General features: G+C 50.6%; 1 protein-coding gene across 2 annotated transcripts in view; it reads left to right on the plus strand.

Annotated features, from left to right (window-relative positions):
- Positions 1 to 15,859, plus strand: part of GNAO1 (G protein subunit alpha o1) — a gene marked incomplete at both ends in the record, with an annotated part of 115,921 nt that overhangs the window by 63,562 nt on the left and 36,500 nt on the right. For both annotated transcript variants that reach the window (XM_079541248.1, XM_079541247.1), the window contains one exon: positions 14,570 to 14,730. In XM_079541248.1, coding sequence (XP_079397374.1) covers positions 14,570 to 14,730 — 161 coding nt within the window. The remainder of the gene's footprint in view (positions 1 to 14,569; positions 14,731 to 15,859) is intronic.

Genomic DNA, 15,859 nt, shown 5'->3' on the forward strand with positions numbered 1-15,859 from the left:
TGTTGATCTCAGTGCATCAGCTCCTTCATTTAGAGAGGTTTCCATCATCCCCGCTCATTTTTTCCTCCACCTCCTTCCACTTTTCTGAGCTGCAATAGCTGAGGCGCTGCTGCCTGTGAGTTCTTGAAGCAACAATCTTCTGAATGATTTAGCAGCACCGCTCCTTCACAAACAGATTCCTCTCGGATGAAATACATTCACATTTATGTAGGACAGAGGTTTTGGAATGCTATTAAATTTACATGGTGAGCTGACAGAGCAGCCATCTTCATCCACTACGCAGAAAGGGAAGAACAGTCTGCACGCACAAGTGGGGAAATATTTACAGACAGAACAATCCTGGCAGTGCTCACTGCCCTGCTTGGGGGACGAGGACAGCTAACACGAAAATGGGAGAGTTTATTAAATCGTGACTCTGCCAGCGGTCGGGCAGTTTGCTGGGAGGCAGTTTGTTGGGTTCGGTTGCTCGAGGGTTTTTTGCAGCTGGTTGTTTGATAAGGCTCTGCTGTCTGAGGGGCTTTGTCAGCTTCTTGCAGAAGTAAAGAGGGAAGAAGGGGAAGAGGGAAGGCAAGACTGGATCTGGACAATGCACAGAAGTAGGGATGACACAAAATGTCCTCCTGCAGGCCATGGCAGAACAGGAGCTGCAGGAGAAGGAGACAAACTCATCTCTGGGGCTTCAGCATAGTGTTAGTTACAGATGCAGCTAGTTGGTGGCTGCTCCAGAGGGGGAAGGGAAGGGAAGGGAAGGGAAGGGAAGGGAAGGGAAGGGAAGGGAAGGGAAGGGAAGGGAAGGGAAGGGAAGGGAAGGGAAGGGAAGGGAAGGGAAGGGAAGGGAAGGGAAGGGAAGGGAAGGGAAGGGAAGGGAAGGGAAGGGAAGGGAAGGGAAGGGAAGGGAAGGGAAGGGAAGGGAAGGGAAGGGAAGGGAAGGGAAGGGAAGGGAAGAGCTGTGGTGTAGAGTTAGGGAACAGGTCAGCATGGGGCGGCATGACAGCCCAGGGCCTTGGCAGTGTGGGGAGCTGGGGGTCAGAGCTGTTCCTTTGGTATGAGAGATGCAGAACCAAGCAGCTGAGTGCCCACGATCTCAGAAATGCCCACAGCGCTTCCTTGCAAGAGCAGAGAAACACTTACAGCAGAGCCCTGGCCCAAGTCCAAAGCGTGCAAATTACTTTTTTTGCCTCTTTAAATGCTCTTTGCGGTGTCTGTGAGCTCTGGAAATGCCAAAAGCATTGGAGCAAGTCCAGCTGAAAGAGATAACTTGGTGCTGTTCATTTGGCAGCATGGCCTTCTCACTTCTGGCCCTGACTGTGTGATGTGGCATCCGGACTGTTCAGCCCTGCCATGCTCCAGCCATTTCAGCGATGGCTCCATGGCAAACAAGAGCCTTGCACGAAGTTATTTGGGCTACAGAGCACTGTGGAAACATGAAGATCCCTTTAATAAACTCACTGGGCTGTAGGTGGCAACTTCAGCAATTCCCAAATGACCTCAAAACATAGGGGCTGCAGAAAGGCAAATTAGTCATTTTATGCTCTAAATACTTAATGCCAGCGCTAAAAATGAAGAGGTGGAAGAATGTTCAGGACAAGCAGACTGGGATGCAGCTGAAAACAAACCTCATCCTCATAGGGTATAAATCAGTGTCAGGCAGCAGCAGAATAAATGCAGTGATGCTGCCTTACGCCAGCTGGGTGCCAGGTAGGGCAGTGCCTCCAACCCGACAGCAGTGCTATGGAATATGACCCATACGGTATCTGAAATACTCATATGGACAACCAGCAGTGAGCCTCCCTCCTTTCTGACCAAGCAGAGTGCAAAACGGAGGCGAAATAGACTTCACACGTGCTGCCCAAGGGATGTGAAAGGCACAGCATGAGGCTTTTCTATCCCATGTGGGAAATGATGGCGGGGAGTATTGCGCTGGGAAAGATAGGAAGCTGGCATCACAGAAAGGGATTTTTTAAAAGCACCGACGGATGCAGGCTGTGGTGTGGATCAGCATGCAGGGTGCCCGCTGCACGCCAGCCCAGGCAGCGGGGGAAGGATGAGCCTACACATCTCTGCAGCACAGCCCTGGTGCCTGGGTGGGAAGGGGCGAAGCCGGAGCCAGCCAGGATTGTGCCTGGTGGGCAGCAGGCTGGGGCTGGAGCCTGGCACCAAGCAAACGCCTTCCTTGTTCGATTAGTGCTTCTCCTTTGGCAGCTGAAAGGGTCTTGGCAGCACCAGGCTTTTTGCATCTTGTTGGGCTGAATAGGAGGAGCAGGGGTTTGGCAGGGACAAAAGAACATGCCACTGCTCCATCAGAGGCCTCATTACTAAAGCATCGTGGCTCACCAGAAGTGATGGGGAGCTGTGGAGATCTTTATTCTGATAGGCAAACAGCGGCTGGAAATGCATTTCCAGCTTGACCTGAAGATATCAGCTAAAAGAGAACTTGACAACTTGCATCTGTAGAGATCCGAGCATGCGTTGTGCAGGGCTGAAGCCCAGCTGTGTATGCACACAGGGAGCAAGGGAGCTCAGGCAGCCAAAGCACAGGGCGGCACGGAGAGTTGGGGATCAGGTAGGGGTCAGAGTGCTCCAGGCTGTGCAACAGGTGCTCAGCACATTGTGTTAAGTCCAGGGAACAGCTGTCTTGTCACTTGTTTGAAGAAATTAAACGAGGGAAGAAATCAGCCAGCAAACACTGAGCGGGAAGCTGGTCACCTGGAGGGCTGCATTTTAGCTCTGACCACCCCTCAGTCACTCAGACTTGATGGCAAACCTGTGTGTGCAAATACCACGAGAGATCCAAGCCGATCCGTTTTGAGTCCAGATCAGAATTTTTAACAAACCAGTCAAAATTCATCCTGAAAAGTCTATTTTCTCTGTTACACCCAAGCAATGGGATTTTCAGGAGCTTTCATTGTTCCCTGTTGATAGCAATCTACAGTTGAGCTCAGTGTGAATCGAGTTAGGTCAGTACTGAGTGCTTTGGAAAATCCCAACCCTTGTATTAATATTATGAACTATTTTGAGAGCTGGTGCAAGTATGCAATATGTGGCATTTGTAAGTGGGCTGTGAGCTTTAAGAGTGATCCTGGTGTATTTGCAGGTAAAAATTAGACCTGATCTATAACAATCATTCTATACAGGAACGAAGTTCAGGCACATAGTGATGAAAGTTGAGGTGGGCCAGGCATGCTGCAGAGGAGTTCAAGGCAGAAGATTACTAAGTGTATGATACACTCAACTGGTGTTTATAAGAAGAAGGAACAGTGGGAAGGGGTAAAATTGCTGTGCTGATGTTGATGCAAATGGTGTCAACCACAGATCTGATATCAAAGATGACCACCAGGCTGTGACATCTTAGCTCTGCGCCTCCTGAATCATAGCAGGCCTCTACAGCGAGAAGCCATCGTAGCCCTGGCCGTATTATGTTGCTATTTAACACATCTTTTCTAGGCTATTTGTTGGGATGACTTCTTGATTCTCGAGCATCAAGTCTTGTCCCTGCCAGTCCAGCCCCAAGAGCTCTCGTTTATTTGCCCAGGCTTGCTCTCCACAGGGGCAATTCCAGAGGAGTTCCTTAAAAACATTCCAGGGAGAGAGATTGAGAAGCAAACCTCCTCAGTCTCAAAACTTGCTCAGATAGAGCTCTGCATAGCATGTCACAATGAATAGCAGTCATCCATCCGCTCATGCTCTGCCCACAGCAGAGGGTGCAAAAAAAGTGCAAAAGGAGCATTTCCCACGTGGGGCTGAGCCTGCAGCTCTTTCTTCCCAAACCTTTGGCTCACGTGGGAGCTTTGCTCCCTCCTCCTGCTCCCTTTCCCGCAGCAGGAACCCTGGAAGCTCCTTGCCAGGTTGCACGGCTCACTCTGAGTCGCTCCCCGTGCGCTCTGGGGCCTCGACGCTGCCTTCCAGGATGCAGAGGGAAAGATTTGGCGGCTCAGTCCTAAGCTTTTAGGCATTGCCATGAGACTGGAGAGAAAGGAAAAGCAAGAACAGGGCATCTGCAGGCAGACTGCTCGCGCTGGTGAGCCTCTCTTCCCAGTCTGACATAAATCCCATAAACGGTCCCGGGGGCATTTTGCTGCTGCAGCCACTTACGTAAGGGCGATGTGCACACGAAACAGCACCGCAGCAGAGCCGCAGGCATGCCGGCGTCCCCTTGTGCAGGAAGGTGCTGTGGGACACCAGTGTCGTTGCTGGGCCCCCCGGGCCCGAAGCCCCCCGTGCTCTGTGCTGGCTGCTGGCTCCGAAGTCCCTGCAGAAGCTCGACCCCGTTAGGCGCAGCCTTAGCACAGCCACCGCACCGCTCGGATTCGCACGGCTGTTCAAGAGCGGTGTGCCGCACAGCTCTGGAAGCCTTAAAAAGAGGTGAAAGCAGGTTCCTCTTTGGATGGGAAGGTCCGAGGGCTGCCCTGCGGGGCGGGGCAGGAGGCAGCGGGGACCCGGTTAACATCAATAGCCGCAAAGCCCCCGGGACCGGGCAGGCTCAGCCGCGGACAATGGATTATTTTTAACTAGCTCCAATCTTCAAACACCGCAGCTTAAAAAAGAGGGAAAAGAAAAGAATAGCCGATTTGTGCAAGCTCCCCTGCTCCCATTAAGGCGGTGGAAGCGGTGCTATGCATTTCAATGGGGGCAGGACCGTGCTCCTGGGAGATAAATCGCACCCCGTCCCCTCGTGGCGTGATCCTTCCTGGCCCCCTCCAGCACACCCTTCTCCCCCCCTCTCTGATGCGCTCCCCAGCAGATTTTTTTTGTTGTTGTCATTGAGCTATTCATTTTCCATAGGCTGCCTTCATTCCCGTGGCCTTTTGCAGCTAGGAGACAAGATGTTGCCTTGGAAACAAAGCCCCTTCGATGCTCGGAGTCTCTGGGATTGCTCTGTCTGCTCCCGAGTGCTTCTGGTTATTTTTACGAACAGCACAAAACTGCAGCAGGCTCGTAGCCAGCGCGCAGAGTGGCCGGGGAGGAGAAGGGAGGAGAAGGGCAGGCGAGAGCCTCGCCGGCACCGCTCGCTCCGCTGGGTCTGTCGGTGCGGTGCAGCACGCCTGCGAGGGGAGCCGCGGCTCCAGGGAGCGCTCCTGGGGCTGGGAACGGTGGCAGAGCCAAACCCGGACTCGTAGGCAACTCTAAAGGTCTCTGCTCCGAGGTTTGCCTGCCGGTTCTCCTCTGTGCCGCAGGGTGAGGGCAAAGAGACTCCCCTGTCCCTAATCCCCTTCTGGTGCTTGAAGTATTTCCACAAACATTGTGGAAAAATAGGAGTTTACTTTTGAGAAATCCGTAGGGAATCAAGCTCGCTCCTCCTATCTGCAATGGTGAGAGGGCTCCCAGCTGCTGCAGCTGCGTGCTGGCGCAGTCAGGGATGGCATGTAGCAGAGAAGGAGGAACCGCCTAACCACACGGCAGCAGGATGCTGTGAGCTGGGCACCGTCAGGTCACAGCCGCTGGGGTTTAATTGTGGGGTTGAGAAGCTGCAGGTGTTACCCTTCTCGACTACTGTCACCATGTTCCTGTGCAGCTTAAGCTCTGCAAGAGCAGAAAATGTTTTAGGGATCCACCCGGTGTTCCCCACATGGATCATGGCTATGCACGAGGGAGGGCTTTTGCTGTTTCTCGCCTTTCTCCATCACTGCTGAGACTCCCAGGTGCCCAGGCTGGTGGGATGCTCACGCATTTTCTTACCCCTTTTGGTAAGCAAAAAATCTGTCTCATCCGCCCAGGGTTAGAGATCTGAGACTCCCCTTCCCGTTCTCCCAGAGTTTCTTGTCAGTACTGCCTGGTGTTGTAGTTAGAGATGTAGGACCAATCCAGCTACAACAGGTGATGGGCCTGTTGTTTTTGACATTTTTTGATGCTATATTTATGCCAGCAGAATAAATAATAAATGACCACAACAGCATCAAAGATCTCTTCCAGGCCCCCAGCCTATTTCTGCCTCTTCTTGTTAAGCCATTATAAAGATATTTCTCTGCTAACGTGTCATTGTACAGACTAACCTGCCATCTCATGCTGTATCTGGAGTCCCATTTATCCGCCCTCTCTGAAAATACAAGGAAGTTCTTGTCAGTAGCCTGGAGTACAGACCCCCTGCAATGGAAATGCTCACACCTGGGACCCTAGAGCTGCTCTGTTTTGCCCTCATCCTGGCAGACAAGAGAGCCAAGCCTGGCATACAGTGATATGGCAGGGACAAGCAGGACGTGACCACAGATCACCCAAGATTCTTCCAGCCTTCTCCTCCTCCTCCTCCTATCTGTACCCTGCCAACGAGCACTTCCACCAGGATTTCAGGCCAAAAAAAAGCAAAAAACAAAAAAAATTGAATGGTGTCGTCAAAGGCAGTGACGCACTGGGGATTGATAGGGAAAGCTGTGTAAAGCGCTGCCATTTTCCTGGGGTCCTCCTCCCAAAGTATTATTTTAAACAAATGAGGGAAGCCACGCTCGCAGCAGTGACTCAGTCCCCAAAGTGCCCTCACTGCCATTCGTGCTGCACGCTTAGTTAATATTTAGCCCATTGCCAGGACAGCAAAGTGCCATCCTGTCCTCTTGCCCTGCGTACGTGCATCCCAACCAGAAATCCTCCTCAGACTGTTTTGCTTCTTCTGGAAGAGAAGCGCCCATCTCTCCAGCATTATTCCCACCGCTCTGTTTGCATGTTGCTCACGTCTGCATGCTCTTGCTCTTCTCTGGAGTCTGAGGAGGAAGGGGCTGCTTTGCTGTGATTTGCTCTGTGGCCCTGCAGGCATCCAAAGATCTTCAAGCTTGAAGCAATTCCCTCAGGTGTTTGCAGCCTTGCAGGATTTTGGAAGCCATATTTGGCACAATTTCGTGGGGTACGTAGATGTCAGACGTCACGGACTTCATTTGGCTCACGTAAAGCTCAAGTGAAATGTGGGTAACCCCTCACCTGCACTCAGCAGTGATCACCTTGTAGGGAGGAGATGAAGGAGTAACAGATTGAAAAGTGGAGAGTTGTGGCGAGAATCCAAATTAAAACTGTAAATAAGCACTGACTGCTGATAAGCAGGGTCCTGTTGTGCTTATTGCTAGAGCTGGACAGCATTATTTGATGAATGGTGAATGTCCTAAAAAAGCAGCCTCAAAGAAAACGAAAACATCTGTTAAATCCATTTAAAAACGCAGGTAGTCATGGCCAAGGTGAAGTTCTTTGAAAATTCAGAAGATATTTCAAAAGGATTTTTTGTTCCTGAAAGGCCAGAGTGATCTGTTCTGATGAATTTGTCCATTTGGAGTCAGATTTGGGTTTTGTTTGCAGATTAACATTTAAAATAATAATATGCTATTCCTTGAATAACTCAAATAATGCAGAGTGTTTTGGTAGGGCTGAAGGAAGGTGTTTTGGCTGGGTCCCAAATTAAATTTTTGCAGATTTTTGGGTCTATGGTGGAACGCAAAGGAAAATGTTTGATCCAAGCTGATTTTTCACATCATCTCATTTTAAAGTTCTGCTGCCAAGTGGAAAATCTACTGTTATTTGGCATCTGTGATCCCTGGTCTCCCACCACCAATGCAAGAAATAATTTCAATACCCCCCCCTGTGGGCACCACACCGACCCTGGTGTGGCTGTTTCAGGACAGAACAGATGGAAATCCAGAGCCAGATAATGCAAGAGCCAGTATGGGTTACAGGGAAGAAAATAGGTAACAAAGATGCCACAGGGAGCTGAAATCTAGCAGGATTATTTTATCCTGCCCACCTTGTCCTCTTTAACACAAATCATCAGGTAAAACAGGGCTGTAAAGTGAAACAAGGCTCTTTCTGATTGGAATGCTGGTGCTTCCTTCGGGGACACAACTGCAACCCACAGATTCAGTCCTTCATCGTGTGATGCACTGATAAATCTGCTGGATTAATTGTGGAGTGGATATTAGCACCCACCATTCAGCATCAAGCTCTGAACGTTAAACTAATTACTGGGTTCCAGCACCGTACGGCTTCCCAGCAGGGAGGCACTGCCCTGTAAATCATCATACACGAGTGGCATTCAGCCAGCAGTGTTAAAGAAATCCTGCTTGGTCTGAGAATACTCTCACTGTCAGGGCTGTTTAACCCTTCTGCTAAAAAGACAGTGCCTATTCTCTGTTTGTGGTTGGAAGGCTCTCAGGACAAAATCTCTGCCCCACCACCCTTAAGTAGGAGGGATGCTGGTGTGGAAGATCTTAAAGACATTCAAAGAGTGGAAAACATGCAGGCTAAAGCCATGGTTCATTCCTGAACCCAGCACTCCGTGGGACCCTGGCGTTCCCAGTCCCTGCCACTCCCATCCAACTCACCTTCAGCCATTCACTTTGCAATGACTGCAGGGCGATCATTTATTTTCCAATTCGTGGGAGCCAATGCATTTCCCCACCGGCACTCCCACTGTGGGATATCAGACATTTCCCTACCTTTTGGTGCAGAATGAGCACTCCACTGCTTCCAAGTTCTATGGCCTTTCCCCCAGCAGAGATGATTTTAAAAGAGAGGAGAAGAACGGAGCTGAAAGAGTGGCACGCTGCAAGGATTTTGTTCTTCATCCTTTCCAATCCCCTCCTCACCGCCGCACTGGAGCACTTCCCTGCAGTGCATGAAGCCATGCGACTAATGTCCCCATCTGTGGCTCTCCGTCTCTTCCTCTCCCTGGTGGGCAGTGCTCTGTGCCTGAATGTCCTGGAAGCCATTTCTGTAAGCAGAGGATAACGTTCAGGCTGGCAGGCCCTTCCCCAGGCCTTTTGCTCTGTGTCTGTAGGTCAGAGGACCCATCAAAGATAGCATCCTGTCCCCAGAGGGGCACTGGCAGATCTCGCAGTGGCTCTCGGTTTCTCAGTGACAAAAGCCTTACCAGCTGTGTTTTGTTTGTGCCAGGATGGCATCACTTTTTCCTCACCTTTCACTGTAGCTTGTGATTCAGAACTTATTCTGAGGACTCGTACAATGGAGGCGGCCAACTGGCAGCCCAGTTCCTTCATCCAGTCCATGCAAGGCTTTAGTTTGGTCCCTGGATTGCCTGACAGTGAGCAGGTCCAAGCAAACGGTGTGGGAAAAGAGGTTTGTACCCACACAGGAGCTAGCCAGTTTTCTTGGATCAGCTGTGGAACTGCATAGAATGGCTAGGAATGAAGGCAGTACCAAAGACAGAGCAAATGTCCTGCTTCAGAGCTGCAATAAGGTCTGATATCAGACCTGCTCAGTGTCTCTCCGAACAGGAAGAAGCAAACAGAAATCACAGCAGCAAGGAGGTTTCAGGAACATGATCCTAGACTGAGCATCAGACACACAGAAGCTGTTTGGCCCAGGCAACTGAAGGAGACGATGGCGCCATCTTGGCTCCAGAAGGCCACGAAACCCAGGGCTTCACTAACTGCTATGCAGACAGTGCAGCCTCAGGAGGAGAGCTCTGCACATCGCCGTGGCTGTCAGGTTAGGTTTGCCGTGCAAACCGATCTGCCACGAGCCAGAAGCTCCTTGGCACCATATTGTCACCCAGCCCTTCTGTGGGCTCCGGTTCCCAAGCACAGCCAAAGACGGCTGGCACGGCGCTGTGGCGCGCTCCAAACGGGTTTGAAGGCAGTGGATGGGCCCCAGCCGCTTTTGGAGCTCAGCGCCTTGCAGGGTTTCTCACCTTGGTGCGCCCAAGCAAGGTGCCAGGCAGAGGTGGGGTGAGACGTGAAGGTGGGTGGAAGGCAGAGGGAGAAGTGGGATGGTTGTCAGTACTGTGATGCACAGCGTATTTCCAGGGATTCAGAGGTCAGCACTGAAACAGATGTGTGAGAAGGAGAGGCTGAGTGAGGGGGAGAGCCATACGTGTGACTGTTTATTCCATGTCTGCAAAAACTTCTATGGACTTGGAGCTGGGCCCTGAATGTCTTTGGAAGAGGCGTAGTCACCAGCTCTGCTTTGTTTCCAGCATTCATTCAGGCTGTGAATGCTGTGAAAATAATTGGCTTCTGCCGTGATGCAGCCACACTTCAGCTGTGAAACACGGTCCGTGTTTTTGAGCCGCTCTCTGAGGAGGAGGGTTTTGGTTTATGAGCCACATTCTGCCCCCGAGTGACAGGACTGCATTTCTCTCCCCCTGCAGCACTGTGCCCAAGGGGCTGGGACCCCAGGAAGGTCCCATCCAGGAGCACCCTTTGCAGTTATCAGCCTTGCTGATAACTAGCACCATGTCTCTGCTTTTTCTTGCACTACTCCCAGCAGAATGTTATTTTGCTCTTCTTCCCACACCGCACGGATTTTATGAAACATTATGAGATGCAGCTCTGAGTACAGCCAGCCACCAGAGGAAATTGCCCCCGTGGTAACCTTTGAGACAGACCGAGTGACAAATATGATTAATCAGAGTAAATAACAGCAAAGAATAATATTTACTGGGATTTGGTTTGCCAAAAGGAAAGCGCTGTGCAATGTGTCGCAGTGGGTCAGCTCTCCTGTGGGTGGAAGTCAGTGCAGCTGCATAGAGTTTAGCAGATTTGTACCACATAGCTTCGCATAGGTCTGTGCCTTTTCCCAAAAGTCTCCTCGTCCCAAAAACGATTGCTTAGTGGGAAAAAAAAATCCCCTATTTAATGTACAGACAGCTTCAAAGTGTCATCGCTGAGATTTACCCTGGGATGGTCAGAGGGATGGGGCAGCGAGGCTGAAAGCAGCTCCACTGGTGGTCTGTGCAGGCACAAATCATAGCTGGTGAGGAGCAGCAAATAATTAGGACTGGTCTACATGTGCATGATGAAAAATACTAGTTTTCCCAGACAGATATGACTGTTGGTAATGTCTGAGTGCTGCGGGGAGCCCCTCTTCCTCCCAGCAAGGTGATGAATCAGTTGGGATATGTGGTTGTTGCAAGTGAAGTCATAAGTTTGCTTGCTGAACATACCTTGTGTGCTTGGTGGTAATGGCATATGGGAGGCAAATAAATAACTGTGGTTACACCCAGGTTTGTGAGAAAGCAGCGCCTCTTCGGAGCTGAGTCCATACCATGTGTCCAGTGCAAAGATAGATGCGTAGCACAGGGTGAAAAAGTGTCACATCCACTTCTGTGTGGCTCCACTTGCCACACTGCAGGTAGACACAATGGGAAGCAATGCAGAGCTGAACAAATCCTGCTCTGGGTAATGAATAACTTGAAGACAACAGCTCGGGGTCAGGGTTTGATCTGCTAAGAGGAGCACCAGGCCTTTGGATGTAACTGTGTGATGTGTTGGGAAGCACAAAGGACACGTACACTTCTACCAGACAAGAACCAGCCCAAGGGAGCTCTGCACAGAGCCAGGAACGCAGCAGCTCTGGGTGAAATCATCCCAGGCATTCCCATGGCACCTAGCTACAGAGCTGTCCCAGCCACCCAGGAAACAACTCAATGGCCGAGACCTCTTAGAGGCATGTCATCGAGAATCATTAAGGCTGCAAAAGACCACTGAGATCATTGAGTCTGCTTGGAGATTATGGCACCCTTCACAGCCTTGCCCTGACGGCATGATGGTGAATGCTACTTGCATGCTGTGTTGCTGCATTGCTCCTGCATCAGCCCTGAACCTCGGGCAGGGAAGTGCAGGGGCAGCAATGGAGGAGGAAGCACTGCACCATTTTGTGACTCCTTCCAGCGGTCCCAGGGGCAGGCTGCTGCTTATTTTTAGCTCCTGAGGTAGCTGAAATACCACCGTGATATTCATTAGCCGAATCCCCGTCAGATGGGAGCTGCGAGGCGGGCGTGGGGGGACTCTTGGTCTGGTTTGTTGTGCTTGATTTAATTGCTCGCTTCAGTACAGACGCAGCGCGTGGCAGGAGGCGCAGTGCCTCTCACCTCAGGAAAAGGGGGAGCGCCAGGCCCGGGGGAGGCAGCGAGGGAAAAGTCAATCAGGCAGTATTTAAAAACCTACCTGCTGGGCCCAGGGGGGGCTGGAGGTTTTAATGTCATTCCCAGTGTGAGATGCAGCCTGGAGAGCGAGAAGAGAAGGGGGCATCTTCTCTACTTGGATCCTTAATTGCTCGTTAAGTAACTTAGCAAATGCCTAAACCTATGGGCAGCCCATGCTCCTTGGCAGAGGGGCTTTATCCTCGGGAGAAGAGAGGGGTATTTTTAAAAACACCCATTTCTCTGCTTTTTCTGGGTGCACAAAAGTGAAAGTCGGATCGTTGGTTCGGCAAAACAAAACCCAGTGCTGTATACAGTGCGGTGTATACAGTGCTAGCAGGGGCACCGTGCTTTCCATGCCCTGCACTCAGCTCTTGAACTGTAGAAAGGAGATTTTCCATCCCAAAATGAGACTCCTGGTGACTGCAGAGCTACTGCAGCCGTTCTCCATTTGCATCTCTCAGAACAACCCTTGCACAGTGAGCTTAGCCCCACTGCTGGCCTGCACAGACCTGGTGACCGTGGCCTCAATGCCTGTCCCTGCCAGCTCCCATTCTGTCACTGCCGTCCATCAACATCCTCTGCTCAGAGCCACTGAGTATTACGCCGCAGGGGACGGCCGCACATCCCCATAGAGCAAAAAGGGAGGCAGCTCTTTCCCAGCACACTGTGATGGCTGTGACATTCCCTCTGATCCCGGCGCAAAGCAATCCCCAGTTAAGTCCACGAAGGGCAGAAGCAGCCCAGGCCCTGCCCTTTACAGCTGGAGAGCTTCAGATCTGCTTTGCCATCTCAGACCGATGAGCCGATCTGTGACTTACACCTGTAAATCCCCCTGCTACATTCGAGGTAACACAGGAGAGAACTGCTCCCTCCCTGAGTGAAAGCAGCTTGCTGCAGCATGGTTTGGATAGCTTGTGAAGCACGCAGTCCATCTGAAGGCAGCGGGGTGCTGTGAACCAGCCTGCAGCGCTGAGCTGACCGGCCTTCATCAGGCTATGTGTTGTTCAGAACCTCTGCAAGAAGAGGAATTGCAGCTGCAGCAGGGCAGAAAAGCCCTGCTGATGGTTTATGAATATTCACTGGGCTCACGAAGCACTCCGGGGCAGAAAACAAGCTTTGAAATTAACTGAACCCTTCAAGGTTCCTTGCTTGCCTTGGCTTTGAGGTGTGAGTCACCAAGACAGCTTCTCTAAAATGAGCAGAGTCTGTATGGAGGGCTAGGAGGATTTCTGGGCAGGAAAATACTAAGTTAAGCGTTCTGTGAAAACATCTTCATGTTCATAAAGACTTCAAAGCACAGACTCCACCCCATTAAGTTTTATGGGATGATGTCACTGTACAGTACTGAGACTTCTGCAGCCTATGAGGACTTGATGTTCTGTGGACTTGAAGCTCTTCCTCTGAGTATTGAACTCTTCTGTCTGCAGTGCTAGCAGCTCGGTGCCCTGCGATTTTTGAGCAGTTTCGATGAATAGAAGCTGCAGAAGAAGAGCTTTGGCCCTGGCCATGTAGCTTGTGTCATACCCGTTGCCTTCCCCATCTGTACATCTCAGTGCTCCCAGCTGCTGGGAGAGATGCTGGTCCCTTGGGAGCCCTACAGCTGCCCAGAGAGCTGGGTCAAGTGGGACACAGGGCTGGGGATGTATGGGAACAGAAATAGAGAGCTACCAATGGGACATAAGGAAAGGTAATGAGACAAGGAGGCTGTCTTCACTAGTTTGCTGTAAGCAAAGAATAAATGCTCCTCTTTGCCAATTAATTATAATGATAATAATTAGTTTTGTTTCAGGTGGCAGAAAGATGAGACTTTTCCAATTCTTTATTTTTTTCAGTAAACAAAGCAATGAAAAAAAAACTCTGCAGGTTAGCCAGCATCCCATCCCTGGGATTTTGGGAGTCAGGGGGGGTGGGAGGGCTACTCACTGCAAAGCAAACCTGTGGGTCAGGAGTTGAAACGAGTGAAGCATCGGCCGCTGTGGGCTTTTACAGCAGGGCTGCACTCAGCTGCTCTGAGGCTGTCTAGACATTCCCATCCTAAATCTGAGACATCTTCCAGACCCGAGTTGTGTCAGAACAATATCCTCCAGGAAAAGTTGCTGTTCTAGTGAATCAGATTTTTCTCACCAGAAAAGATTGCATCTGAAAGTCACCAGCTGGCCCTGCCCTCCCCACCATACTCCCGAACCACAGGAGATTCCATGTGAGTCACAAAGCAGTGCAGACAGCCAAGGTGTTATGTGTTAGCATGAGTTAGCCCTGGAGCAGAGATGGGCACATAGGAAAGAGCAGGAATTCAGAAGAAGCAATAAGGCAGCGTCTGAAAAGAACTGCTTCTGAAGCCTTTCTGCTGTCCTGTGTGATACAGATGGTCTCTGCTTCAGCAAGGTTACGTGCTTGGTAAAAGGGGATTCAGTACAGCATATGCATTCAGTAACAGTCTAACATATGTACTTGTATATACATAGATTTCCTTCTGTCTGCTAAATAGAAGTTGGTGTTGACGTGAGGTGGGCTGTACAAGCACCTGTTCCCTTATGGAGTGAGGTTTCCTTGCTCCATCCTCCTTCTGCCCTTTCTGCAGAAGGGTGGATCCTCAGCCCCATCCCGCTGTGTGCAGCCTCCTGCTGCTGAATGCTGGACAAACTCTTTCTGAAATGGCTGGCTCCTGATCCTGCCTCCAGCATCTGTGTGACCGCTTGTTACTCTCCTTCGCAGGCTGATGCCAAGATGGTCTGCGATGTTGTAAGTCGGATGGAGGACACAGAGCCCTTCTCTCCAGAGCTGCTGTCAGCTATGATGAGACTCTGGGCAGACTCTGGGATCCAGGAATGCTTCAACCGGTCCCGGGAATATCAACTCAATGACTCGGCCCAATAGTGAGTATCCCTTTTGATGGCCTGTAGTGTAACGAAGCTGCATTTGTTGAAGTTTTAACCAAAGTAGCCCCAAAGCGTCAGTTTCCTTACAGCAGTAGATCTGATTGTGGCTACGCTTACAAACTAACTAGAATGCATGCTGTATCATGGACTGCTGCAAGGTAAAAAGGATCAAGCAGGATGGTCATATTCCCCTCTGGCCATTCTGGAGTCCAGGACCCTAAGGCCAGGTTTCCAAACTGCTTTCAAGCTGTTTAAGGTAGGTTCCTGCAAACCAATTCAGTGATGTCAGCCAACGCACGGAGGTGGCTGATGGTTTCTTCCTGTCTGGTAGATAACAGAAGAGTGCAGACAGCTGCTTTGTGTGGCATTACAACTCTTGGTTTTGCCTTTCTGATAATCACACACTGTACTGATAGGCAGCTGGATTACAACCAAGGACAGGGAAATTATCTGCATTTATGGTAGCATTGCATTGTTCTCACAATACAGTCAATGGCATCCGTACCATTAGGGACCACATCCAGATCTTTTTTTCATGGTGATTCAGTCTATGGCTTTGGTTCATCCCATTGCAAAAACAGGACATTTACCCATAAACTGCTGCTCTGGCTCTGAGGAAACATTGAGCGTTTCCCCAGTTTCATTTCGGGCCCATTTCTAATGATGATTCCTCCAATCTGTTCGTCCCTACCTAGGCAAGGAGGATAAAACATTTTGTGCCACAATTTCAATCACAGCTGTTGCAGCCAGTCAAAATGTCCCCCTGGCCCTGTGCCGCATCTTATACAGTAGTCACTAAAATATGGTGTAGTATAGGGAACAAGCAAGCAGAGTAATTTTTTTCACTGTTCTACCCTGGGAGTCTATTTTGATAGTCAGAGAAAGAGAGGCTCCCCAGTGGTGAAAGGGGACTGCTGTGTCCATGCTTTTGGCTTCATGGTATCCCATGCCATCAGGTCCACCAGCTGACTCATGCCCTTTGGGACTGCCTGCCTGTTTGCATTGCCTGGCACCTCTGCTTAGAGTGCCATCAAAACACAGACCCAAACACGGGGGTAGCTGATGGCTGTGCTCTGTGCGGTGGCACTGACCATCAGCAGCCTGCTCCATCTCCTCCCCTCCCAGC

Source organism: Tetrao urogallus (genome assembly GCF_951394365.1).
Source record: "Tetrao urogallus genome assembly, chromosome: 12".
Taxonomy (NCBI): Eukaryota; Metazoa; Chordata; class Aves; order Galliformes; family Phasianidae; genus Tetrao; species Tetrao urogallus.